Here is a 27,019-nt window from a genome sequence, read left to right as displayed (position 1 = left end):
ATACTCCTCCTTAGCAATAAGCCAAGAAAGCACCTATACATTTTACTGTTTTTAAGGGGCCACTCAGTATAGCTGGCCCATATAACATTAATCTAGGCCTGAAAAATAGATCAATATTATTAAAATATTCAGCATTTTCTAAGTTAATTTCTCATGCACTTTTATTTTCAATCTACCAGCAATTAGTTTATCCTTAATGGAGTCTATTCAGTTTCTTGGCAACATCAGGGGTACCTGTATACAAAGTCATAGCCCCAGAGGGGCACTGTATACATGAAAATCAAACCTGTGACCCAGAGGTAAGAAACGCCTTTACTTGCTTCAGTTACTTACTTCAATATAGAAACTCTTTTACTTACTTACTTCAAATATAGAATTCTGCTGCAGTTCATTTTGTAATTGTTGTAGGAATTGTCCTGAAACAGAGATCCTATGCACTGATGGAGACCACTGTGTGCTGAAGGGGAGGGTGCATCAGGTTAGCAGGAGTATTGAAAACACTGGGCAGAATAGAGAGAAAGCACTGTATTTCCTGAGCTTGCCTGTCTTTCCATATACCCAAGACCATACAAAGTAAGTATGGTCAACAACAACACTGATAAATGTGAGATTAGAATAGGTGCAGATTGTGAGCATTCAATGGAAAATGAGATGTTTTCCAGAGCTCATTAGAGAATTATATAAAGTGATATTATAGAATAATAGAGGAGTAATAGCAGGATTTAATAGAGAAGAAACAGAACATGCAGTTAGGGGGAAGAGGAAAAGACAGGGAAGTGTTCTCTTAGAGTGACATTTAATATTATGTTCTATGTTCTTTTTTTCTGAATGCAGATTTTTAATACAACTGAAATTGCCAAAGCTTGTCCTGGGGCTCTGTGTAACTTTGCTTTTTATGGTGGAAAGAGTTTGTACCATCAATACATCCCTACCTTCCATGTATACAACTTATTTGTTTTTCTCTGGCTTATAAACTTTGTCATTGCACTGGGTCAGTGTGCCCTTGCTGGTGCATTTGCTACTTATTACTGGGCCATGAAAAAACCTGATGACATCCCACGATACCCACTTTTTACTTCATTTGGACGAGCCATACGGTAAGTTACATGTTGAACCCTACAGCTATCACCTCAGTTACATTTAGTGTGCTTGTAATTCAGTCTTAGCTTATTAACTGGCAAGGTACAAATGAGGTCAAAGGTATGATTCAAGATTCATGGATGCCCATTGGTTTTGTCTGGTTTCAGAGCCACAGTTTTATAATACCTGCCCAGCCCAATTTCCTTCTAAATGCTGTAGGTTACTGGAGAAGGAAAGAGGTAGAGGAGGACACCAAATGAAAGACTGAGGATTAACTTCGCTCTCCATTGAGCAGTTGAAACATGCTCTTTTATGATGATAGACTATTGGTGTCATTTATGTCGATGAAAGGTGAGACAGATGTATATGGTTTAAAACTCTCTGTGGAGATCTTTATCAGTCTAAATAAGAGGGTGCAAAAGGCTCTTTGCTGTTAATCCTTCTGTAGACACCTTTTAATTGTGAAAAATATTCAATTGGCATCCTTTTAAATAATAGTAAAGTTTTAACTTATTCTCATTTTATTTTTGTGCAGATATCACACAGGATCTCTAGCATTTGGATCTTTAATTATTGCATTAATTCAAATGTTTAAAATAATCTTAGAATACTTGGACCACCGTCTTAAACGTAAGATTTCAGAATTTATCTCAGATGTCCTGACTTTTGTGAAAAGAATACATTGGGTCAGGGATTGGGGGGAGATCTGATGATTATAACTTGGACCAGGGTAGTAAGAATGGCAGGGCATGTTTGGGACCTGTTCTGTTCTGAAGAAAAAACAGAAGCTGCTGAAGGATTGGATATCAGTGGAGGGGAGGAGAGGGACAGTGGTGAAAAAAAGAGAGAAAAGGTATATGATTCTATTTATTAAGCTGTGGAAGGCAGGAGAAACAAATTTCAAAAAGAGATTAAGAATTCTGTTTTGAGATGTTATTGTTGAGAAGCATGATGGAGATGTCAGGTAGGCAGTTCCAAGTTGATAGTTCAGGTCAGGTTAGGCTGAAAATATTAACATGGATGTCACAGGGATAAATCTTCATACCTGATACATATTGTTAACAAACACATAAACTTTGCTTGGAATATACATTAAAAGATTTTGTTATTAATAATGAAAACAGACTTGAAAAGAAACAAAAAAGCTGGAAGACTCACACTTCCTGATTTTGAAACTTATTATAAATCTACAGCAATCAAGAGTGTGGTACTAGCATAAGAATAGACATATAGAGCTAGAATAAAACAGAAATCCCAGAAATTAACTCTCACATATAAGACCATTCAATGGGAAAAGGTCAGTCTTTTCCATTAAAAGTGCTGGGAAATTGGGATATCCACATGTAAAAGAATGAAGTTTGACCTATCTTACATTAATATACAAAAATTAACTAAAAATGGATCAAATACCTAAACATAGCAGTAAAACTATAAAACTATTAGAAGAAAACACGAGATGGAAGCTTCATCACATTGGATTTGGTGATTAGTTCTTAGTATACCAAAACATAGGCAACAAAAGAAAAATAAATTGAACTTCTTCAAATTTAAAAGCATTTGTTCAACAAAGAACACTACGAAGAGAGTGAAAAGACAGCCCACATGATGCAAGAACATATTTGCAAATCATATACCAGATAAGGAATTCATATCCAGAATATACAAAGAACTTCTACAACTCAACAGCAAAAAAAATAGGCAACCCAATTTAAAAATGGACAAATAACTTGAACAGACACGTTTCTACAAAGAGGATATACAAATGGTCAATGAGGACATGAAAAGATGCTTAATATCAGAGGGATCCAAGATGGCTGAATAGGAACAGCTCTGGACTGCAGCTCCCAGCTAACACGCAGAGGGTGAGTGGTCACTGCATTTCCAAACAAACTTTTATTGCCCATAGACCAGGACATTCCCAGGCAGAAAATCACCACGAGTCTCCAGCATGGCTGTTTCTGCCGGTGCGGCAGGTCTCTGCACAAAAACTCACACAAATCCAGGCACCATTTCAACTGGCAACTGGAATGCCTGGGAGACAGAGTCACCAATTCAACTGATAAAATGGGGACTGAAAGGAAGCAAGGCCTGGAGATTCCTGGGCAGAAAAGCACTACAAGTCTCTGGCATGGCTGTTTCAGCTGGCGCAGTGGGTCTCCACACAAAAACTCACATAAATCTGGGCACCTTTTCACCTGGCAAAGGGAATGCCTGGTAGACAGAGTAACTTGTTCAACTGAACCAAAGGGGACTGAAATAGGGAGCCAGGCCAGGAGATTCCTGGGGAAAAAATGTGTCACAAGTCTTCAGCATGGCTGTTTCAGCAAGCACAGTGGGTCTCTGCACAAAAACTCACACAAATCTGGGCACCATTTCAACTGGTGACTGGAATGCCTTGGAGACACAGTTGCCCATTCAAGTGAAAAAACAAGGGGTTCAAACAGGGAGCCAGGTGATCTGGCTTGGCAGGTCCCACCCCCACAAAGACCAGCAATCTGAAACTCTCTGGTTTGAGAGTTTCACAGCAGGCACCGCTGAACCCAGAATGGTCCAGCTCTGCGGGGGAAGGGCGTCCAACATTACTGAGGGAGTGCACCATTACTGAGGTAATCTGCCATTACCGAGGTAGTCTGCCAGTAGAGAGAGAGTTCACCATTACAGAGACAGACAGCCATTACTTAGGCAGTTCCAACTATACCCCTATAAACAAAACTGCAAGGAAGTTCACACAGCAGCTGGGTAGAGCCCACAGCAGACTGTGACTAGGCTACCTCCTCGCTGGGCAGGGCATCCCTGAAAAAAGGCAGCAACATGACAGAAACTTATAAATAAAGCCCTACCTTCCTGGGACAAAGCACTTGGGGGGGAAAAATGGGTGTTTATGAGTTTTGCTGTGGCAGACTTAAACGTACCTGCCCAGCAGCTCTGAACAGAACAATGGAGCTCACAGCTCCGAACTTGAGCTCCTGTTAAGGACAGACTGTCTCTTCAAGCAGCTCCCCAGCCCCCATATATCCAAAGAGTCACCTCATAAAGGAGAACTCAGACTGACATCTGGTGGGTATCCTAGGACAAAGATAGCAGCAGAAGAAACTGGCAGCAACCCTTACTGTTCTGCAGCTGCCACAGGTGATCCTGAGGCAAGCAGGGTCTGGAGTGGACCTCCAGCAGTCCTACAGCAGAGGGGCCTGACTATGAGAAGGAAAACTAAGACACAGAAAGTAGTAACTTCATAATCAGCAAACAAGACGTCCACTCAGAGATCCCATCTGAAAGTCAACAACTACAAAGACCACAGATAAATAAATCCGCAAAGATGGGAAGAAACTAGTACAAAAACAATGAAAACACCCAAAACCAGAACCCCTCTCATCCTCCAAGGGATCACGGCTACTCACCAGCAAGGGACCAAGGCTGGATGGAGAATTAGTCTGATGAATTGACAGAAACAGGCTTCAGAAGGTGGGTAATAAGACACTTTTCTGAGCAAAAAGAACATGTTCTAAGCCAATGCAAAGAAGCTAAAAACCTTGAAAAAAGGTTTGATGAAATGCTAAAGAGAATAAACAGCTTAGAGAGGAATATAAAAGAATTGATGCTGCTGAAAAACACAACATGAGAACTTTGTGAAGCCTACACAAGTTTCAGTAGCCAAATTGACCAAGCAGAAGAAAGGATATCAGAGGTTGAAGATCAACTCAATGAAATAAAATGAGAAGGCAAGATTAGAGAAAAAGACATAAAAAGAAATGAACAAAGCCTCCAAGAAATATGGGATTATGCGAAAAGACCTAATCTACGTTTGATAGGTGTACCTCAATGTGATGGAGAGAATGAATCCAAGCTGGAAAACACTCTTCAGGATATTATCCAGGAAAACTTCCCCAACCTAGCAAAGCAAGCCAATATTCAAGACCAGGAAATACAGAGAACACCACAAAGATACTCCTCAAGAAGAGCAACCCCAAGGCACATGATCGTCAGGTTCACTAGGGTTGAAATGAAGGAGAAAATGCTAAGGGCAGCCAGAGGGAAAGGTCGGGTTACCCACAAAGGGAAGCCCATCAGACTCACAGCAGATCTCTCAGCAGAAACCCTACAAGCCAGAATAGAGTGGGGGCCAATATTCAACATCCTTAAAGAAAAGAAATTTCCACATAGAATTTCATATCCAGCCAAATTAAGTTTCATAAGTGAAGGAGAAATAAAATCCTTTACAAACAAGCAAGTACTCAGAGATTTCATTACCACCAGGCCTGCTTTACAAGAGCTCTGGAAAGAAGCACTAAACATAGAAAGGAACAACCAGTACCAGCCACTCCAAAAACATGCCAAATGATATAGAGCATTGACACAATGAAGAAGTTGCATCAACTAACAGGCAGAGCAAACAGCTAGCATCAAAATGGCAGGATCAAATTCACACATAACTATATTAACCCTAAATGTAAATAGGCTAAATGCCCAATCAAAAGACACAGACTGGCAAAATGGATAAAAAGTCAAAACCCATCAGTGTGCTGTATCTAGGAAATTCATCTCACATGCAAGGATACACATAGGCTCAAAATAAAGAGAGAGAGAAAGATTTACCAAGCAAATGGAGAGCAAAAAAAGCAGGAGTTGCAGTCCTAGTCTCTGATAAAATAGTCTTTAAACCAACAAAAATCAAAAGAGACAAAGAAGGACATTACATAATGGTAAAAGGATCAATGCAACAAGAAGAGCTAACGATCCTAAATATATAGGCACCCAATACAGGAGCACTCAGATACATAAAGCAAGTTCTTAATGACTTTTCCTACACAATAATAGCAGGAGACTTTAACACTCCACTGTCAATATTAGACAGATCAACGAGACAGAAAATTGACAAGGATATCCAGAACTTGAACTCAGACCTGGACCAAGCAATCCTAATTGACATTTACAGGACTCTCCACCCCAAATCCACAGAATATACATTTTTCTTAGCACCACATTACACCTACTCTAAAATTGACCACATAATTTTAAGTAAATCACTCCTCAGCAAATGGAAAAGATGGGAAATCATAACAGTCTCTCAGACCACAGTGCAATCAAGTTAGAACTCAGAATGCAGAGACTAACTCAGAACTGCACAGCTTCAGGGAAACTGAACAACTTGCTCTTGAATGTTTACTGGATAAAAAATTAAATGAAGGCAGAAATAAAGATATTCTTTGAAACCAATAAGAATAAAGACACAACATACCAGAATCTCTAGGACACGTTTAAAACAGTGTCTAGAGGAAAATATATAGCAATAAATGCCCACATGAGAAGCAAAGAAAGATCTAAAATCGACACCCTATTGTCAAAATTGAATGAGCTAGAGGAGCAAGATCAAAAAAACTGAAGACCTAGCAGAAGACAAGAAATAACTAAGATCAGAGCAGAAATGAAGGAGATAGAAACACTGAAAAAAAACCTTCAAAAAATCAACAAATCCAGGAGCTGGTATTTTGAAAAGATCAACAAAATAGACAGACCACTATCCAGATTAATAGAAAAGAGAGAGGATCAAATAGATGCAATAAAAAACGATAAAGGGGATATCACCACAGATTCCACAGAAAAACAAACCACTATCAGAGATTACTACAAACAACTCTATGCACATAAACCAGTAAACCTCGAATAAAAGGATAAATTCCTGGACACTGGCACCCTCCAAAGCCTAAACCAGAAAGAAGTCAAAACGCTGAATAAACCAATAACAAGGGCTGAAGTTGAAGCAGCAATTAATAGCCTACCCACCAAAAAAAGCCCAGGTCCAGATGGGTTCACAGACAAATTCTACCAGACATACGAAGAGGAGCTGGTACCATTTCTTCTGAAACTATTCCAACAATCCAAGGAGAAGCTGTCCTCCCCAAATTATTTTATGAAACCAACATCATCCTGATACCAAAATCAGGCAGAGACTCAACAAGAAAAGAAAATGTCAGGCCAATATCCATGATGAACATAGACGCAAAAATTTTTAACAAAATATTGGCAAACTGATTGCAACAGCATATCAAAAAGCTTATTCACTACGATCAACTAGGTTTCATCATGAGGATGCAAGGCTGGTTCAACATATGCAAGTCTATAAACATAATTCTCCACATAAACAGAACCAAAGACAAAAACCACGTGATTATCTCGATTGATGCAGAGAAGGCCTTCGACAAAATTCAACAGCGCTTTATGCTAAAAACTCTCAATAAACTAGGTATTGATGGAACATATCTTAAAATAGTAAAAGCTACTTATGACAAACCCACAGCCAATATCATACTGAATGGGCAAAAACTGGAAGTATTCACTTTGAAATCAGGCACTGGACAAGGATACTCTGTCTCACCACTTCTATTCAATATAGTATTAGAAGTTCTAGTCAGAGCAATCAGGCAAGAAAAAGAAATAAAGAATATTCAATTAGGAAAGGAGGAAGTCAGATTGTCTCTATTTGCAGATGACATGATTGTAAATTTAGAAGACCCCATCATCTCGGCCCAAAATCTCCTGAAACTGATAAACAACTTCAGCAAAGTCTTAGGATACAAAATCAATATGCAAAAATAACAATCATTCCTATACACCAATAGCAGAAAAACAGAGAGATAAATCAAGAACGAACTGCCATTCACAATTGCTATAAAGAGAATAAAATATCTAGAAATATAACTGACAAAGAACGTAAAGGACCTCTTCAAGGAGAACTACAAACCACTGCTCAATGAAATAAGAGAGGACACAAACAAATGGAGATACATTCCATACTCATGGTTAGAATCAGTATCGTAAAAATGTCCATACTGCCCAAAGTAATTTATAGATTCAATGCTATCCCTATAGAGCTACCAATGACGTTCTTCACAGAACTAGAAAAAACCACCTTAAACTTCATATGGAACCAAAAGAGAGCCTGCATAGCCAAGTCAATACTAAGCAAAAAGAACAAAGCTGGAGGCATCACAGTACCGGACTTCAAGCTATACTACAAGGCTACAGTAGTCTAAACAGCATGGTACTGGTACAAAAACAGATATATAAACCAATGGAACAGAACAGAGGCCTTAGAGGCAACGCCACATATCTACAACCATCTGGTCTTTGACAAAGCTGACAAAAACAAACAATAGGGAAAGGATTCCCTTTTTAATAAATGGTGTTGGGAAAACTGGCTAGCCATGTGCAGAAAGCAGAAACAGGACCCCTTCCTTACATCTTACACTAAAATTAACTCCAGATGGATTAAAGACTTAAACATAAGACCTAACACCATAAAAACCCTAGAAAAAAACCTAGGCAAAACCATTCAGGGCATAGGCGTAGGCAAGGACTTCATGACTAAAACACCAAAAGCATTGGCAACAAAAGCCAAAATAGACAAATGGGACCTAATTAAACTCCAGAGCTTCTGCACAGCAAAAGAAACAATCATTAGAGTGAATCAGCAGCCAACAGAATGGGAAAAAAGTCTTGCAACTACCCATCTGACAAAGGGCTAATATTCAGAATCTACAAAGAGCTAAAACAGATTTACAAGAAGGAAACAAGCCCATTTAAAAGTGGGCAAAGGACATGAACAGACCCTTTTCAAAAGAAGACATATATGACACGAACAAACGAAAAAATGCTCATCATCACTGGTCATTAGAGAAATGCAAATCAAAACTTCATTGAGATACCATCTTACTCCAGTTAGAATGGCAATCATTAAAAATCTGGAGACAACAGATGCTGGAGAGGATGTGGAGAAATAGGAACACTTTTACACCGTTGCTGGGAGTGTAAATTAGTTCAACCATTGTGGAAGACAGTGTGTCAATTCCTCAAGGACCTAGAAAGAGAATTTCCATTTCACCCAGGATTCCCATTACTGGGTATATATCCAAAGGATTATAAATCGTTCTATTATAAGGACACATGCACACGAATGTTCATTGCAGCACTGTTTACAATAGCAAAGACTTGGAACCAACCCAAATGTCCATCGATGATAGACTGGACAGGGAAAATGTGGCACATATACACCATGGAATACTATGCATCCATCAAAAACGATGAGTTTGTGTCCTTTGTAGGGACTTGGATGAACCTGGAAATCTTCGTTCTTGGCAAACTGACACAAAAACAGAAAATCAAACCACATGTTCTCACTCATAGGTGGGTGTTGAACAATGAGAACACATGGACGCAGGGAGGGGATCATCACACAGTGATGTCTGTGAGGGGAATTAGGGAAGGGACATAGGTGGGAGGGAATTGCAGAGGGATAACATGGGGAGAAATGCCAGATATAGGTGATGGGGAGGAAGGCAGCAAACTACATTGCCATGTATGCGCCTATGCAACAATCCTGCATGTTCCTCTCATGTACCCCAAAACCTAAAACACTATATATATATATATATATATATATATATATATACATATATATATATCTTTTATATATAAAATATATATCTTTTATATATATATATAAAAGATGCTTAATATCACTAGTCATTAGGGAAGTGCAAATCAAAACCACAATGAGTATACCACTCCATACACATTAGAATGGCTACTATATATATGAAACACACACACACACACACACACACACACACACAAAACAGAAAATAACAACTTGGTAAGAATGTGGAGAAATTGGGACCCTTGTGTATTGCTGGAGGGAATGTCAAATAGTGTAGTCACTGTAGAAAATGATATGGCAGTTTCTAAAAAAATTTAAAATATAATTTTATGTGACCCAGAAATCCTGCATCTAGATATATATGCAAAGAATTGAAAGCAGGAACTCAAACTGATACTTGCGCATCACTGTTCATAACAGCATTATTCAGAATAGCCAGAAGGTATAAACAACCCGCATTTCCACCAACAAATGAATAAATAAACAAAATTAGTCTTTTCAACTAATGGTGCTGGGAAAATATACAATGAAATATTATTCAAGCTTAAAAAGGAAGGCAATGATAAACCTTGACAACATCATGCTATGTGAAATAAGCAAGATATAAAAGGATAAGTATTATATGATTCCTCTTATTTGAGGCACCTAGAAGGAGCAAATTTATAGAGACAAAAAATATAATAGAGGTTACTAGGCACTGGGGGAAGAGGGGAATGAAGAGTTACTGTTGAAGGGCATAGAATTTCTACTTGAGATTTTAAAGTTCTGAAAATGGATAGCAGTGATGGTTGTACATTAAATTGTATTCAATGCCACTGAACAGTACACTTAAAAATGGTTCAAATAGCAAATTTTATATTATGTATATTTTATGACAATATGAAATTTTAAATCTCATTCTAAATGTTGTATTATTATTTAGTTTGATTCATAAGGTTCAGCTGCAAATCATTAGTAGATTTAAATACCTCCTTCTCATAGGTACCCAGAACACACTTTCTAAATTCCTAAAATGCTGCCTGAGATGCTGTTTCTGGTGTTTGGAAAATGCAATAAAGTTTTTAAACAGAAATGCCTATATTATGGTAGGTAGATTATTTTTTATTTACTAAGCTGCTTCTTTGCAATCCCAAACCTTATGTCTACATTGCCGTTTCTAAAGCATTTTTACATCATGCAGTTGAATTTATCACCATGCTGATAGAAGGACTGTCCATCCAATGCACAATTCAGGGATATGCTTTCCTACTTGAGATAGTGTCTGAACTGTACTTTATTATTACCTTCAATATCTTTTTTGAGAGAAACAATATTACGTACATTGGAAACTTTTAAGTGTGTTGGATAGAAAATGGTTTTGTGTGTCTTTGTCATAGTTTAGTGAGAAAGCATGTTTAATCTCTGAAAAGTAAATACTTTCTAATTCTGGAATTTACTTAATTTTAAAGAAGGGTCTTATCCTTTTTATGAATCTGTGACAAAATGTGTGAACACTGACAATGCTTGACAGAGTTTTACTTGTTTCCAATGCAACATGGAAACTCCTAAGTGGTTTTTTATCATATGGAATCCAGAAATATAATTCTTCTAAAACTTAGAAAGCTATAGTATAACCTTATGACATTTGTTTATTATCATAAGTAGCACAGGGTCTGGAAAAGTGATTGGAATCGTTATGGAAGTTCAAATAGTCATTAATTTACCTCCAGTGAGAGTACTATGTTAAGCCTTTTAATCAGTAAATCAAGTGTAACGAAAGACATTGGGTTTCCTTAAAAGTAATTTTTTATGTAGAGACTACAATATTTAACCTTTTCAGCAATAAACTCTAGCCAAAACATTTTAAAGACAGAAGCTATTATCTGGAATTTGAGAAAAAAGACCTGTCTCTGTTTAAGGATGTCTAATTCCTCAGAGTTTGAGGGCATACAGCATCTGAAGCACACCTGATTGTCAGTGCCCCTGAGAGTTGTGTAGAGCTGAGGACACACAGCATGTCCCACAGATCCACATGTTAGAAATAAGAGTTGGGATAGCTCTACAAATGATAGGAATTAATTTGGTTACCTTCCTGTCATTGGATTGTTCTTTGATTTTGCTAGAGTGTGTAACTGACCCTGGAATAATATCAACTGTCTTTCTCAGATTGCAATATACGGCAGAAACTTCTGCAGATCAGCAAAAGATGCATTCAATCTGCTGATGAGAAATGTTTTAAAGTAAGTAATCAGGCATTGTAATTCAACAATTTAGTGAACCTTGAACATTACATCCTTCACATGGTATTTAAAGTGTTGGTGGGATTATTAGATATGAATATTATCTTTTAACTTGATAGATTTAAATATTATCTCTCATATCATTAATTTATTTTCATATCTGAGAATTGTTGCTTCCATCATTCACCTGTGGCTTATGCCCACTGACATTTTTTCATTTTTATTATCCCCTCTGCTCAAGAAATTCCCCCAGGTGAACCACGGTATCATCTTTCCCCCTCCCAGAATTGATGGAGCCTGAGTGAACAAAATCAGAGAACAATACAGCATCCTCAGGACTCAGCGTGTCTATAGGCTTCAAATTAAAGAGAGAGAGACCGACACCACCACTGCAGGGCTCCTGATGGCCCTACAATGCCATCTTCTGTTTACATTAAAAATAAGTCATAACATCATCCATAAGTTCCACCTTCATTTCTTACAAAACAGTTGCCAAATACAGGTTCAGCAAAGACATACCAAAATAAACTCATGAATATTTACTGCCATAAATTTCAAGTACCAAGTATATTTTAAACACAAAATTATACTTTCTTTTTTTTCCTGACACTCAGAGTTGCAGTTACAGATGAAGTTACATACTTTGTATTATTCCTGGGGAAAATTCTAGTTGCTGGAAGTATAGGTAAGTAATAATGATAAAAATAATTAAAAAGTTTAGAAGATGCTTGGAAGAACTGCTTTACTACAAAAAAAAAACTATATTCCTTTGCAAATGTATAATATACATGTTCTACCTTTTCAATGTAGGTGTTCTGGCCTTCCTATTCTTCACACAAAGATTACCAGTGATTGCACAAGGACCAACATCTTTAAATTACTACTGGGTACCTTTGCTGGTAAGAACTGATGTCTGAGTCAGTCCAGGCTGCTATAACAAAAATGCTATAGACCTAAAACTTAAACAAAAGAAATTTATTCCTCACCATTCTGAAAGCTTGGAAGTCCAAGATCAAGGTGTCAGCTGACTTAATTTCTGGTGAGGGCTCTCTTCCTGGTGTACAGAAATACACCTTCCCATATCCTCACATGGTGGGGAGAGAGAGAGAGATTATCTCTATCATTTCTCTTATAAGGACACTAATCCAATCCTCCTGACCTAATCACCTCCCAAAGTTCCCAACGTCAAGTCACACTGGGGCTTAGGTCTTCGACAAGTGAATTTAGAGGGCACAAAATTTACTCCCTAGCAGCTGGCTCTTGTTGATTCTGTGTTTTATCAAAGATAGCACAATTCTAAAAAGGAATAGGAGAAATAATAATGATAGCTAACATTATTGGCCTTACTTTATACCAACCCATATTCCACTTTAGAGACTGGGTTCCTTAGAGATAAATCTAAGACAGAGGATTACATGCAGAAGGTATGTCAGGAAGCTGTCTCCTGAGATACACTGGTAAGAAAATGAGGGCAGGATAGGTAGCAGGAGAAGCTGCCCTATGCCAGAGTTACAGCCGAGGCCTCAGCATTGCAGGGCATTGTGGAAAAGGGGCAAGGCCTTTGTATGCTGCATCAGGCAGCTTTTGGCCATGAACTGACCCCTGCGTAGGGGATATAACTTTGGGTGAGGCAATTCCCTGCAAGAAGGACAATTCTTAGTGAGGAAGCAACTGAGTCATTAGCAGTCTATAGTTCCAACAATTGTGGATGGATGAGATAATGTAGATCTGGGTGAAGCTCTGCAGTATCTACCATAAATTAACTCATTTAACCCATATGTCAGAAATACTGTCATCATGTACATTCTCCCCTCCCCCACTGCCAATTTTATATAGGAGGCACAGAGAGGTTAATTCACTTGCTGAGTGCCTGAGTTCTGATTCAAACCCAGGCAGCAGGTGCTCTTAATGCCTAACACTTTGTTGCCTTGGTGTGCGGGATACTAAAACTGAGATATTTTTGCTAGGTACTGAGGGTGGTGATAAGAAAATAGGCAGGTCTTCAGTGATAGACTGGATAAAGAAAATGTATGTACACCGTGTGTGTGTGTGTGTGTGTGTGTGTGTGTGTGTGTGTGTGTGTATGTGTGTGTGTGTATTTAAAAATATGTATATTATAAAATACGTATATATAATATATATAAATATATATAAAAAGATACACACACACACACACACACCACGGAATACTATGCAGCTGTAAAAAAGAATGAGATCAAGTCCTTTGCAGCAACATGATGGAGCTGGAGGCCATTATCCTGAGCAAACTGATACAGGAACAGAAAACCAACTACTGCATGTTCTTACTTATAAGTGGCAGCTAAACACTGAGTACACCTAGACACAAAGGAGGAAACAACAGACACTGGTGCCTACTTGAGAGTAGGGGGTAGGAGGGAGAAGATTGAAATACTACCTATCGGGTACTATGATTATTACCTGAGTGATGAAATAATCTGTACACCAAACCCTCATAACACACAATTTACTTGTATGACAAACCTGCACATGTGCCCCTGAACCAAAACTGAAAGTTAAAAAAATAAAATAAAAAAAAAATTGAGGATTAGACAACACTCCAGTGCACAACACCCAGCAAGAGAGACACAGAAATCCAGAGATCTCCTAGGTCCAACCAAGGTACCAGGTACATTTCAATGGGTCTGGTTTGATGGTGAGCAAAGCCCACTCAGGGCAGACCAAGGTGGGGAGGGGTGCTGCTTCACCCAGAAAGTGCATCTGACTGGCCAGTCCAGTTGGAGGCTCCACCTCTGGCGCTATGGTCCAGATACAGCGCTTCCCCCAAAGCCTCAGCAATACACAGAACAGGGGATCTTTGCCAGTCAAGCGCCAGAAATTACAAACCCAGAGTTGAATAAGAACCTGCAGACTGAGCTATTGCCGCCCCCCCCCCCCGGCCCCCGCCTGGAGAAAGAGGTAGCTGTAAGCAGGAGCAGCTGGGTGGGCTCCTGCCCCATGACTGGAGAGAGAGAAAGCTGAAAGGAGGAGTCTGGAGGGTGAGGCTGGGCAGGTCCCTCCCCTCCCCCACAAACCCCAGAGGGCTGAAGCTCTGACTCTAGTGGGTTGGGCAGCTAGTGCCACAGTCTGAGACAAACGCTGAATGATCCAGCCAAGTGGAAGAAGGGCACAACCCACCATTAGAGGGGTGGGACTGGGTTACATGTTTTAACAAAAGACACAGGAAGCCTACGCAGCAACGGGACAGTGTTCTTGACAACACAGCAGTGCCTACAGGTCAACAGAAGAGGCGGGCCTAATCTCCAGGTATAAACAAAAAAGACACAGGAAGCTTCCCTAATAACCTGATGGAGTCCCTAGAAACCCCGTAGAACCTCCATAGGCAGATAAGCAACCTCATCAAGCCAGGTAGGTAAATCTACAAAGATGGGAAAAATGCAGCACAAAAAAGGTGAAACCATCAAAAAGACCAGAACACCTCTTCTTTTTCAAGGTATCACAACTCCTCAACAACACAGGATAACATCATGACCGAGAAGGAGCATGACGAATTCATAGAAACAGGCTTCAGAAGGTGGATAATAGAAAACTTTTCCGAGCTAAAGGAACACGTTCTAACTCAATGCAAAGAAACCCAAAACCTTGAAAAAAGGTTAGACGAAATGCTAACTAGAATAACCAGTTTAGAGAATAACATAAACGACTTGATGAAGTTGAAAAACACAGCATGAGAACTATGTGAAACTAACACAAGTTTTAACAGCCAAAACAACCAAGAAGAAGAAAGGATATCAGAAATTGAAGATCAACTCAATGAAATAAAAAGAGAAGGCAAGACAAGAGAAAAAAGAGTGAAAAGAAATGAACAAAGCCTCCAAGAAATATGGGATTATGTGAAAACACCTAATCTACACTTGATCACTGTACCTGAATATGATGGGGAGAATGAATCCAAGCTGAAAAACACACTCCAGGACATTATCCAGGAGAACATAGCAAGCCTAGCAAGGCAGTCCCACATTCAAATTCAAGAAATACGGAGAACTCCCCAAAGATATTCCTCAAGAAGAGCAACCCCAAGACACATAATCTTCAGATTCACCAGGGTTGAAATGAAGGAAAAAATGCTAAGGGCAGCCAGAGAGAAAGGTCAGGTCACCCACAGAGGGAAGCCACTCAGACTCACAGCAGATCTCTTGGCAGAAACCCTACAAGCCAGAAGAGAGGGGGGCCAATATTCAACATCTGTAAAGAATCTCAACCCAGAATCTCATAGCCAGCCAAACTAAGCTTCATAAGTGAAAGAGAAATAAAATACTTTATGGACAAGCAATTATTGAGAGATTTTGTCACCACTAGACCTGCCCTACAAGAGCTCCTGAAAGAAGCACTAAGCACAGAAAGAAACAAGTACCAGTCACTGGAAAAGCAAACCAGTTGTCAAAGACCAAAAATGCAATGAAGAAAATGAGTCAATTAATGCGAAAGAAAACCAGTCAGTAACAAAATGGCAGGATCAAATTCACACATAACAATATTAACATTGAATGTAAATGGCCTAAAGACCCCAAGCAAAAGACACAGACTGGCAAACTGGATATAAAGTCAGAACCCATCAGTGTGCTGTATTCAAGAAACCCATATCACATACAAAGACACACATAGACTCAAAATAAAGGGATGGAAGAAGATTTACCAAGCAAATGGAGAACAAAAAATAGCAGGGGTTGCAATCCTAGTCTCTGATTAAAATGGACTTCAAACCAACAAAGATCCAAAGAGAAAAAGAAGGACACTACGTAATGGTAAAAGGATCAATCCAACAGGAAGAGCTAACTATCATCAATATGTATGTCCCCAACACAGGAGCACCGAGATACATAAAGCAAGTTCTTAACGACCTAAAATGAGATTTACACAATAGACATATACAGAACACTCCACCACAAATCCACAGGATATACATTTTTCTCAGCACCACATTGGACTTACTCTAAAATTGACCACATCATTGGAAGTAAATCACTCCTCAGCAGATGCAAAAGAACAGAAATCATAACAAACAATCTCTCAGTCCACAGCGCAATCAGACTAGAACTCAGGATCAAGAAACACACTCAAACCCATACAACCACTTGGAAACTGAACAGCTTGCTTCTGAGTGTCAACTGGATAAACAATGAAATGAAGGAAGAAATAAAGATGTTCTTTGAAACCAACCAGAATGAAGACACAACTTACCAGAATATCTGGGACACCTTTAAAGCAGTGTTGAGAGAAAAATTTATAGCAATAAATGCCCACCAAAGAAGAGAAGAAAGATCAAAAATTGACACCCTATCATCAAAATTGAAAGAACTAGAGGAGCAAGATTAAAAAAAAATCAAAAGCTAGCAGAAGACAAGAAATAACTAAGATCAGAGCAGAACTGAAGGAGATAGAGACACAAAAAGCCCTTCAAAAAATCAATAAATCCAGGAGCTGGTTTTTTGAAAAGATCAACAAAATAGACCAATAGCCAGATTAATAAAAAAGAAAAGGAAAAAGAATCAAATAGATGCAATAAAAATGATAAAGGGGATATCACCACTGATCCCACAGAAATACAAACTACCATCGGAGACTGCTACAAACAACTCTATTCACATAAACCAGTAAACCAGGAAGAAATGGATAAATTCCTAGACATTTGTCCTCTATCAAGACTAAACCAGGAGGAAGTTGAAACCCTGAATAGACCAATAACAAGGGTTGAAGTAGAGGCAGCAATAAATAGCCTACCAAGCAAAAAAAGTCCAGGTCCAGATGGGTTCACAGACGAATTCTACCACACATACAAAGAGGTGCTGATTCCATTCCTTCTGAAACTGTAACAAACAATACAAAAGGAGAGAATCCTCCCCAAATCATTTTATGAGACCAACATCATACTGATATCAAAAACAGGCAGAGACTCAACTAAAAAAGAAAATGTCAGGCCAATATCCATGATGAACATCAGTGCAAAAATCTTCAATAAAATACTGGCAAACAGATTGCAACAGCATATCAAGAAGCTTATCCATCATGACCAAGTAGGCTTCATCCTGGGGATGCATGGCATGTTCAATATATGCAAATCCATAAATCTAATCCATCACATAAATGGGACCAAAGACAAAAACCACATGATTATCTCAATAGATGCAGAGAAGGCCTTTGACAGCATTCAACAGCTCTTCATGCTAAAAACTCTCAATAAACTAGGTATTGACAGAATGTATCATAAAATGATAAAAGCTATATATGACAAACATACAGCCAATATCATACTGAACAGGAGAAAGCTGGAAGTATTCCCTTTGAAATCAGGCACTTGACAAGGATGCTATCTCTCACCACTCCTATTCAACATAGTATTGGAAGTTCTAGCCAGAACAATCAGGCAAGAAAAAGAAATAAAGGGTATTCAATCAGGAAAGGAGGAAGTCAAACTGTCTCTATTTGCAGATGACATGATTGTATATGTAGAAGACGCCATAGCCTCTGCCCAAAATCTTCTCAAACTGATAAGCAACTTCAGCAAAGTCTCAGGATACAAAATCAATGTGCAGAAATCACAAGCATTCCTATATACCAGTAACAGACAGAGAGCCAAATCAAGAGCAAACTGCCATTCACAACTGCTACAAAGAGAATAAAATACCTAGGAATACAACTAACAAAGGATGTAGAGGACCTCTTCAAGGAGAACTACAAACCACTGCTCAATGAAATAAGAGAAGACACAAACAGATGGAGAAACATTCCATGCTGATGGTTAATACAAACCAACATCATGAAAATGGCCATACTGCCCAAAGTAATCTATAGATTCAATGCTATTCCCATCAAGCTACCAATGACCTTCTTCACTGAACTGGAAAAAGCCACTTTCAACTTCATATGGAATCACAAAAGACCCTGCATAGCCAAGAAAATCCTAAGCAAAAAGAACAAAGCGAGAGGCATCACACTGCCAGACTTCAAACTATACTACAAGGCTACAGTAATCAAAACAGCATGGTACTGGTACCAAAACAGAGTCATAGACCAATGGAACAGAACAGAGACCCCAGAAGAAACACCATGCACACTACGCATCTATAACCATCTGATCTTTGACAAACCTGACAAAAACAAGCAATGGGGAAAAGACTCCATGTTTAATAAATGGTGTTGGGAAAATTGGCTAGCAATGTGCAGAAAGCAGAAACTGGACCCCTACCTCTCACCTTACACTAAAATTAACTCCAGATGGATTAAAGATTTAAACATAAAACCTAACACCATAAAAACACTAGAAGAAAATGTAGGCAAAACCATCCAGGACATAGGCATAGGCAAGGACTTCATGACTAAAACACCAAAAGCAATGACGATAAAAGCCAGGATAGACAAATGGGATCTAATTAAACTCCAAAGCTTCTGTACAGCAAAAGAAACCATCATTAGAGTGAATCAGCAACCAACAGAATGGGAAAAAATTTTTGCAATCTACCGATCTGACAAAGGGCTAATATCCAGAATCTACAAAGAACTGAAACAGATATACTAGTAAAAAACAAACAACCCCATTCAAAATTATGTCTAGTATAACTGAAACAGATATACTAGAAAAAAACAAACAAAATTTATGTTTTATGAAGGATATGAACAGACACTTTTCAAAAGAAGACATATATGAGGGCAACAAACGTATGAAAAAATGCTCCTCATCACTGGTCATTAGAGAAATGCAAATGAAAACCACACTGAGATATCATCTCACGCCAGTTAGAATGGAGATCATTAAAAAATCTGGAGACAACAGATGCTGGAGAGGATATGGAGAAATAGAACACTCTTACACAGTTGGAAGTATAAAATCGTTCAACCGTTGTGGAAGACAGTGTGGTGATTGCTCAAGGATCTAGAAATAGAAATTTCATTTGACCCAGAAATCCCACTACTGGGTATATACCCAAAGAATTACAAATCGTTCTACTATAAAGACACATGCACACATATGTTCATTGCAGCACTGTTTACAATAGCAAAGACCTGGAACCAACCCAAATGCCCATCAATGATAGACTGGACAAAGAAAATGTGGTATATATACAGCATGGAATACTACGCAGCCATAAAAAAACAATGAGTTTGTGTCCTTTGTAGGGACTTGGGTGAATCTGGAAACCATCATTCTCAGCAAACTGACACAGGAACTGAAAACCAAACACTGTATATTCTCACTCATATGTGGGTGTTGAACAACGAGAACATGTGGACTCAGGGAGAGGAGCATCACACACTGGGGACAGTTGGCAGAGGTAGGGGAGAGACAGTGGTGGGTGGGGAGATATAACATGGGGAGAAATGCCAGATATAGTATGCACCTAAAGTAAAATAAATAAATTTTTTTAAAAATTTAAAAAAAATATTCCAGAAATAAAAAACGCTGGCATCAACTGATTGAAGAGACCTAAAATATCATTGGCAAAATTTCTTTGCTTGATAATGAAATCTGTTCTCTCTTTCTTCTAAAGAGCTGGGCATATGTCCAGAGTCTCTGGATCACTGTGTTGAGAAGGGTTGTTCTATTATCTAGAACACCTATTATAAACTGTTACCCTAGGGAGAAATACACTTCTGTTTTTTTAACAAAAAAAGAAAGAAAGAAAGAAAGAAGATACTACCAAAAGGAAAAAAAAAAGGCAGGTAATGTAATAAAACTGTTTAAGTCTCAGAACAAAGCATGCAAAAGAATTATCACTGAACTTTTTGGTCTCGATATTGAAATCTTTTCCAATACAGAGTACTTCAAAACTTTCTCATCATGACTTTCATTTACAGCTGCATTATTCTTCTTCTGGATGAAGTATATGACATGTTGGTTTTCTTCTTTACCATTTACAGACGGTCATTTTTGGGTCTTACCTGATTGCACATGGGTTCTTCAGCGTCTATGCAATGTGTGTTGAAACAATTTTCATCTGCTTCTGTGAGTATTCAGTATGTGTGTTTTCCCCTTTCAGTAGATAACTAAAAGGTGAGATGGTGAAGGCCCATGTCCTTAGCTGGCTTGGGGATCTGCTGTCACCTGGCTGCAACCACAAAACATATTTATCTGGAAAGAGATATTTCTTAGTAGATGCTCTTTAAACCTTAATACCTGAGAAATAAGTCTGACACAGAAAGACAGATACTTACATGTGGAATCTAAACAAGTCAGACTCATAGACACAGAGTAGAAGGGTGATGACCAGAGATGGAGGGGTCAGTAAAATGGAGCAATGTTGGTCAAAGGGTACAAACTTTCAGTTATGCAGGATGAATAAATCATGGCACTCTCAAGTACAGCATGGTGACTAGAGTTAATCATACTGTACTGTTAACTTGAAATTTTCTGAGATCTTAAGTGGTCTCACCACACACAAAAAAAGAGAACCATGGGAGGTTATGGACATGTTCATTAGCATGGCTGTGGCAATCATTTTACAGTATATGCATATATCAAAACATTATACACCTTAAATATTTACAGTTGTTAATTATACCTCAGTAAAGTTGGAGGAAAATATTATGCCTCAACAAAACTTGAGGAAAAATATAAAATTAAAAAAGAAATCTTACCAGCGAAGAGAATGGAGTTTGCAAAGCACAGAAGAGTCAACTACTGAAATAACCCCAGGCTTCATGGCATGGTGTTAGCATAAAATTATTTTGTTCATTTCTTGATTTTTTAAGTCAATAATAATAATTGGCTTCTGCCGTGCTTTGTTAACAGAACTGAAGACATAACTAGGCTCTGGGAACTAGATATGTGGAATTCTTTGGGGAGAGTATTTATAGATTCTGATAAAGCCAAGATGGCAAGGTGGTTTCAAGGACATATAGGGCCAATTTACACTGTGCATCACAATGACAAATGGATAGGATTTAGAGAGGAGTACTTTTAGGAAATAGTTGGAATAATTTTGATAGGTAGAGTTAAAATATTTCTTTAGAGCTTCCATCACTGATTTATGCACGATGCTCCTATAGTTACCTCTGCAACTCCCATACAAAAATAGGGTTTTCCTTTTTGGTTAGGCACTGTGGCTCATACCTGTAATCCCAGTGCTTTGAGAGGCCAAGACAGCAAGAATTGCTTGAAGCCCAGCTTGAGGAAAGCCTTGGCAACATAGTGAGACCCTATCTCTATAAAATAAATAAATAAATTTGCCAGGCATGGTAGCATGCACCTGTAGTCTTAGCTACCCAGGAGGCTGAGGTGGAGGATCACTTGAGCCCAGGAGTTTAAGGCTGTAGTGAGCTATGATTGTGCCATGGTACTCCAGCCTGAATAACAGAGCAAGATCCTGACTCTTAGGGGAAAAAATGATTTATTTTTTATATTAGTACCTCACCTACCTGAAAAGTCCTGGAGAACCTAGTACCTATCAGAAGCTTGATCTGGCTCTCACCTTCAATGCCATTTCTTTGGCAAACCAGCAGAAAGTAGAGTCAGCAAGTAAAAGAGCATAACTTGTTAGCTGCACAACTACATATCTTGAGAGATTATTTCTCTAGCATATTGCCCTTAAGAGAAACAGAGAACACTTATTTTCTGACAGGGCATTACTGAGCAATCTTCTCGTACAAAACTTATAGTTTGCATTTTAGAGTAATGCACAGCACCAACTTCACACTGGGATCAAGAGAGAAGATAACTTTAGGGAGATAACTTTAGGGAGGTTTCAAAGAAACCTCCTAGAAAGTAGTTTGTCCTTGTTTTTTATTTGTTTGTTTGTTTGTTTCTGACCATGTTAAAATCAATTCTCAAAAACCAAAGAATTCAGGAGAACTTTAGTACTAGTTAGTTATTCCTCTGGTTGCAAATGGAATTGAAATGTTTAATATATTCTTAGTGCTTCAGTGGTTTCAGAAAAGCCATCTAGCTAGAAAATATCAAATGAACAAACTCCAGTTCAGGTATGGGATGAAAGAAGGAGCACAAGAGTAAGGTCAAGTGCTAAAACATGGTGGAGTCAGGGCTCTGGAATGCTCAAAGATTTCTCCTCTCATCTCTAACACTAATAATGAGAGCAATATCTGGAGATCACTGTGTGATCTTACCCATTCTTGTGGCTGAAAATCCTTCTCAAAATGTGTCTCAGGAAACATCTAGATGATTCATGTTGACATGAATCATCTCCTTTCAGAGACTTTAGTCTGCAATAACAAAGAACAAGGAACCTTATATTGTATTTCTCTTCCTGTCCCAGCAGTTACTTTGGGCAACATCATACTTTGTAAAATATTCTTCTTAAGTGATGCTCTGAGCCAAATTCTGATTGTGTAGAAATACACACACACACACACACACACACACACACACACACACACACACATATATATATATATATATATATATATATATATATATATATATACATACACACACACACACCTATATACATATATACATATATGCCAGGCACGGTGGCTCACACCTGTAATCCCAGCACTTTGGGAGGCTGAGGTGGGTGGATCATGAGGTCAGGAGTTCAAGACCAGCCTGGTATATATTTATACCTATTATCTTGGCTGCCATAAAACGTGATCCCCAGGCAAGCAGGGCCTGGAGCGGACCTCAGCAGCCCTACAGCAGAGGGGCCAGGCTGCTAGAAGGAAAGCTAAGAAACAGAAATAACTTCATCATTGACAAACTGGACATCCACTCAGAGACCCAATCTGAGAGTCAGCAACTACAAAGACGGCAAGTGGGTAAATCCACAAAGATGGAAAGAAACCAGCGCAAAAAGGATGAAAACACCTGAAACCAGAACCCCTCTTCTCCTATAACGGATCACAACTCCTCACCAGCAAGGGAACAAGGCTGGATGGAGAATGAGTGTGATGAAATGACAGAATCAGGCTTCAGAAGGTGGGTAATAAGAAATTTCTGTGAGCTAAAAGAACATGTTCTAATCCAATGCAAAGAAACTAAGAACATTGAAAGAAGACCTGATGAAATGCTAATGAGAATGGACAACATAGAGAGGAATATGAGTGAATTGATGGAGCTGAAAAACACAACACGAGAACTTCGTGAAGCATGCACAAGTTTCAGCAGCCGAATTGACCAAGCAGAAGAAAGGATATCAGAGGTTGAAGATCAACTCAATGAAATAAAATGAGAAGGCAAGATTAGAGAAAAAAAAGGTAAAAAGGAATGAACAAAGTCTCCAAGAAATGTGGAACTATGTGAAAAGACCTAATCTATGTTTGATAGGTGTACCTGAATGTGATGAAGAGAATGAATCCAAGCTGGAAAACATTCTTCAGGATATTATCCAGGAAAACTTCCCCAACCTAGCAAGGCAGGCCAATAATCAAGTCCAGGAAATACAGAGAACACCACAAAGATATTCCTCAAGAAGAGCAACCCCAAAGCACATAATCTTCAGATTCACCAGGGTTGAAATGAAGGAGAAAATGCTAAGGGCAGCCAGAGAGAAAGGTCTGGTTACCCACAAAGGGAAGCCCATCAGACTCACAGCAGATCGCTCAGCAGAAACCCTACAAGCCAGAAGAGAGTGGGAGCCAATATTCAACATCCTTTAAGAAAAGAACTTTCGGGGGATGCTGGGAAGATGGCCGGCTAAGAACAGCTCAGGACTTCAGCTCCCAGTGAAAGTGCAGAGGGTGAGTGGACGCCGCATTTCTGGACGAATTTTTATTGCCCACAGACCAGGAGATACCCAGGCAGAGGTGTCGCCAGCACTGCTGTTTCAGCCAGTGCAGCTGTTTTGGCCCCTGCGGGGCTGATTTGGCCCGTGTGGCTGCTTTGACCATGCCCTGTTGTGGTGGTTCTCTGTACAAAAGCCACTAGTCTGGGAGCCCTCTTAGCTGGCGATTGGAGCCCTGACATGGCAGAGTTGCCCATTCATCTGAAATAGCATGCCAGGCCAGGAGATTCCTAGGCAAAAAATCCGCCAGGGGCCTTGGCGCCACTGTTTGAGCCGACTCAGTGAGTTGCAACATGGGAGATCCCGGCGCCTTTTCAACAAGTGACTGGAACGCTGGTTCGTTCAACTTAAAAAATAAAATAAAAAAGACTGAGTCAGGGAGCCAGGTGGTCAGGCTCGGTTGGTCCCACCCCTCAACCCCCAACAACAACGAAAACAAAAACAGTAATTGAAAACGCTCTGGGTTGAGCGTTTCACAGCACGCACAGCTGAACCCAGGACTGTCCAGCTCTGTTGGGGAGGGGCGTCCACCATTACTGAGATTCTCCACCACTACAGAGGCAGGCCGCCGTTGCTGAGGCAACCCGCCATTGCCGAGGCAACCTGCCACAACAGAGAGAGTCCACCATAACAGAGGTGGGGCCACCGTTGCCAAGGCAGTTCTAACTACGCCCATATAAACAGGACTGCAGTGAAGATCACAGGGCAGCTGGGTGGAGCCCACAGCAGCTCAGCAAAGCCTCTGCAGGCAGACAGTGAATAGGTGGGCTGTTAGCTGGGCAGGACAGAACTGAAAGAAAAAATAAAAGGGGCAGCAGCACAATGAAAACTCATAAAGCCCTAACTCCCCAGGACAGATCACCTGGGAACAAAAAGCGGTTTATGAGTTCAGCTGCAGCAGACCTAAATGTACCTGCCCAGCAGCTCTGAATGAACAACGGAGCTCACAGTTCAGGACTTAAGCCCCAATAAAATTAGACTGTCTCCTCAAGTAGCTCCCTGACCCCCATAGATCCAAAGAGTCACCTCATAAAGGAGAGAACTGACTGACATTTGGCGAGCATCCTTCTGGGACAAACATAGCAGAAGAGGAAACTGGTAGCAACCCTTACTGTTCTGCAGCTGCTGCAGGTGATCCCCAGGCAAGCAGGGCCTGGAGAGGACCTCAGCAGTCCTACAGCAGAGGGGCCAGACTGTTAGAAGGAAAGCTTAAAAAAAAAAAAAAAAAAAAAGAAGTAACTTCAGCATCCATGAACTAGAAGCTCACTCAGAGACCCAATCTGAAAGACAGTAACTACAGAGACAACAGGTGGATAAACCCACAAAAATGGGAAGAAACCAGCACAAAAAGGATGAAAACTCCCAAAACCAGAACACCTCTCCTCCTAAAAGGGATCACAACTCCGCACCAGCAAGGGAACAAGACTGGATGGGGAAGGAGTGTGATGAAATGACAGAATCAGACTTCAGAAGGTGGGTAGTAAGAAACTACAGTGAGCTAAAAGAACATGTTCTAACCCAATGCAAAGAAACTAGGAACCTTGAAAAAAGATTGGACAAAATGCTAACAAGAATGGACAACATAGAGAGGAATATAAGTGAATTGATGGAGCTGAAAAACACAACAGGAGAACTATGTGAAGCATGCACAAGTTTCAACAGCCGAATTGACCAAGCAGAAGAAAGGATATCAGAGGTTGAAGATCAACTCAATGAAATAAAAAGAGAAGGCAAGAACAGAGAAAAAAGTGGAAAAAGGAATGAACAAAATCTTCAAGAAATGTGGGACTATGTGAAAAGACCTAATCTATGTTTGATCGGTGTACCTGAATGTGAGGAAGAGAATGAATCTAAGCTGGAAAATACTCTTCAGGATATTATCCAGGAAAACTTCCCCAACCCAGCAAGGCAGGCCAATATTCAAATACAGGAAATACAGAGAACACCACAAAGATATTCCTCAAGAATAGCAACCCCAAGGCACATAATCGTCAGATTCACCAGGGTTGAAATGAAAGAGAAAATGCTAAGGGCAACCAGAGAGAAAGGTCGGGTTACCCACAAAGGGAAGCCCATTAGACTCACAGCAGATCTCTCAGCAGAAACCCTACAAGCCAGTAGAGATTGGTGGCCAATATTCAACATTCTTAAAGAAAAGAACTTTCAACCCAGAATCTCCTATCCAGCCAAACTAAGCTTCATAAGTGAAGGCAAAATAAAATCCTTTGCGAACAAGCAAGTACTCAGAGATTTCGTCACCACAAAACCTGCTCTACAAGAACTCCTGAAAGAGGCTCTACACATATAAAGGAACAACCAGTACCAGCCACTCCAAAAACATACCAAATGGTAAAAGAGCATCAACACAATCAAGAATCTGCATCAACTAACCAACAAGACAGCCAGGTAGCATCAAAATGACAGTGTCAAATTCACATATAACAATACTATCCCTAAATGTAAATGGACTAAATTCCCCAATCAAAAGATGCAGACAGGCAAATTGGATAAAAAGCCAAAACCCATCAGTGTGCTGTATCCGGGAAACCCATCTTACATGCAAGGATACACAA

At 39.4% G+C, this 27,019-nt stretch overlaps 1 protein-coding gene across 6 annotated transcripts in view; it reads left to right on the top strand.

Moving 5' to 3' along the window:
* Nucleotides 1-27,019, top strand: part of SLC44A5 (solute carrier family 44 member 5) — a 401,632-nt gene that overhangs the window by 359,420 nt on the left and 15,193 nt on the right. For all 6 annotated transcript variants that reach the window (XM_003921402.4, XM_003921404.4, XM_074381023.1 and 3 more), the window contains 8 exons: nt 212-299; nt 835-1,097; nt 1,616-1,710; nt 10,496-10,599; nt 11,660-11,733; nt 12,348-12,418; nt 12,544-12,632; nt 20,629-20,713. In XM_003921402.4, coding sequence (XP_003921451.2) covers nt 212-299; nt 835-1,097; nt 1,616-1,710; nt 10,496-10,599; nt 11,660-11,733; nt 12,348-12,418; nt 12,544-12,632; nt 20,629-20,713 — 869 coding nt within the window. The remainder of the gene's footprint in view (nt 1-211; nt 300-834; nt 1,098-1,615; nt 1,711-10,495; nt 10,600-11,659; nt 11,734-12,347; nt 12,419-12,543; nt 12,633-20,628; nt 20,714-27,019) is intronic.

This window comes from Saimiri boliviensis, chromosome 11, assembly GCF_048565385.1.
Source record: "Saimiri boliviensis isolate mSaiBol1 chromosome 11, mSaiBol1.pri, whole genome shotgun sequence".
NCBI lineage: Eukaryota > Metazoa > Chordata > Mammalia > Primates > Cebidae > Saimiri > Saimiri boliviensis.
This window is presented reverse-complemented; position numbering and strand designations above follow the sequence as displayed.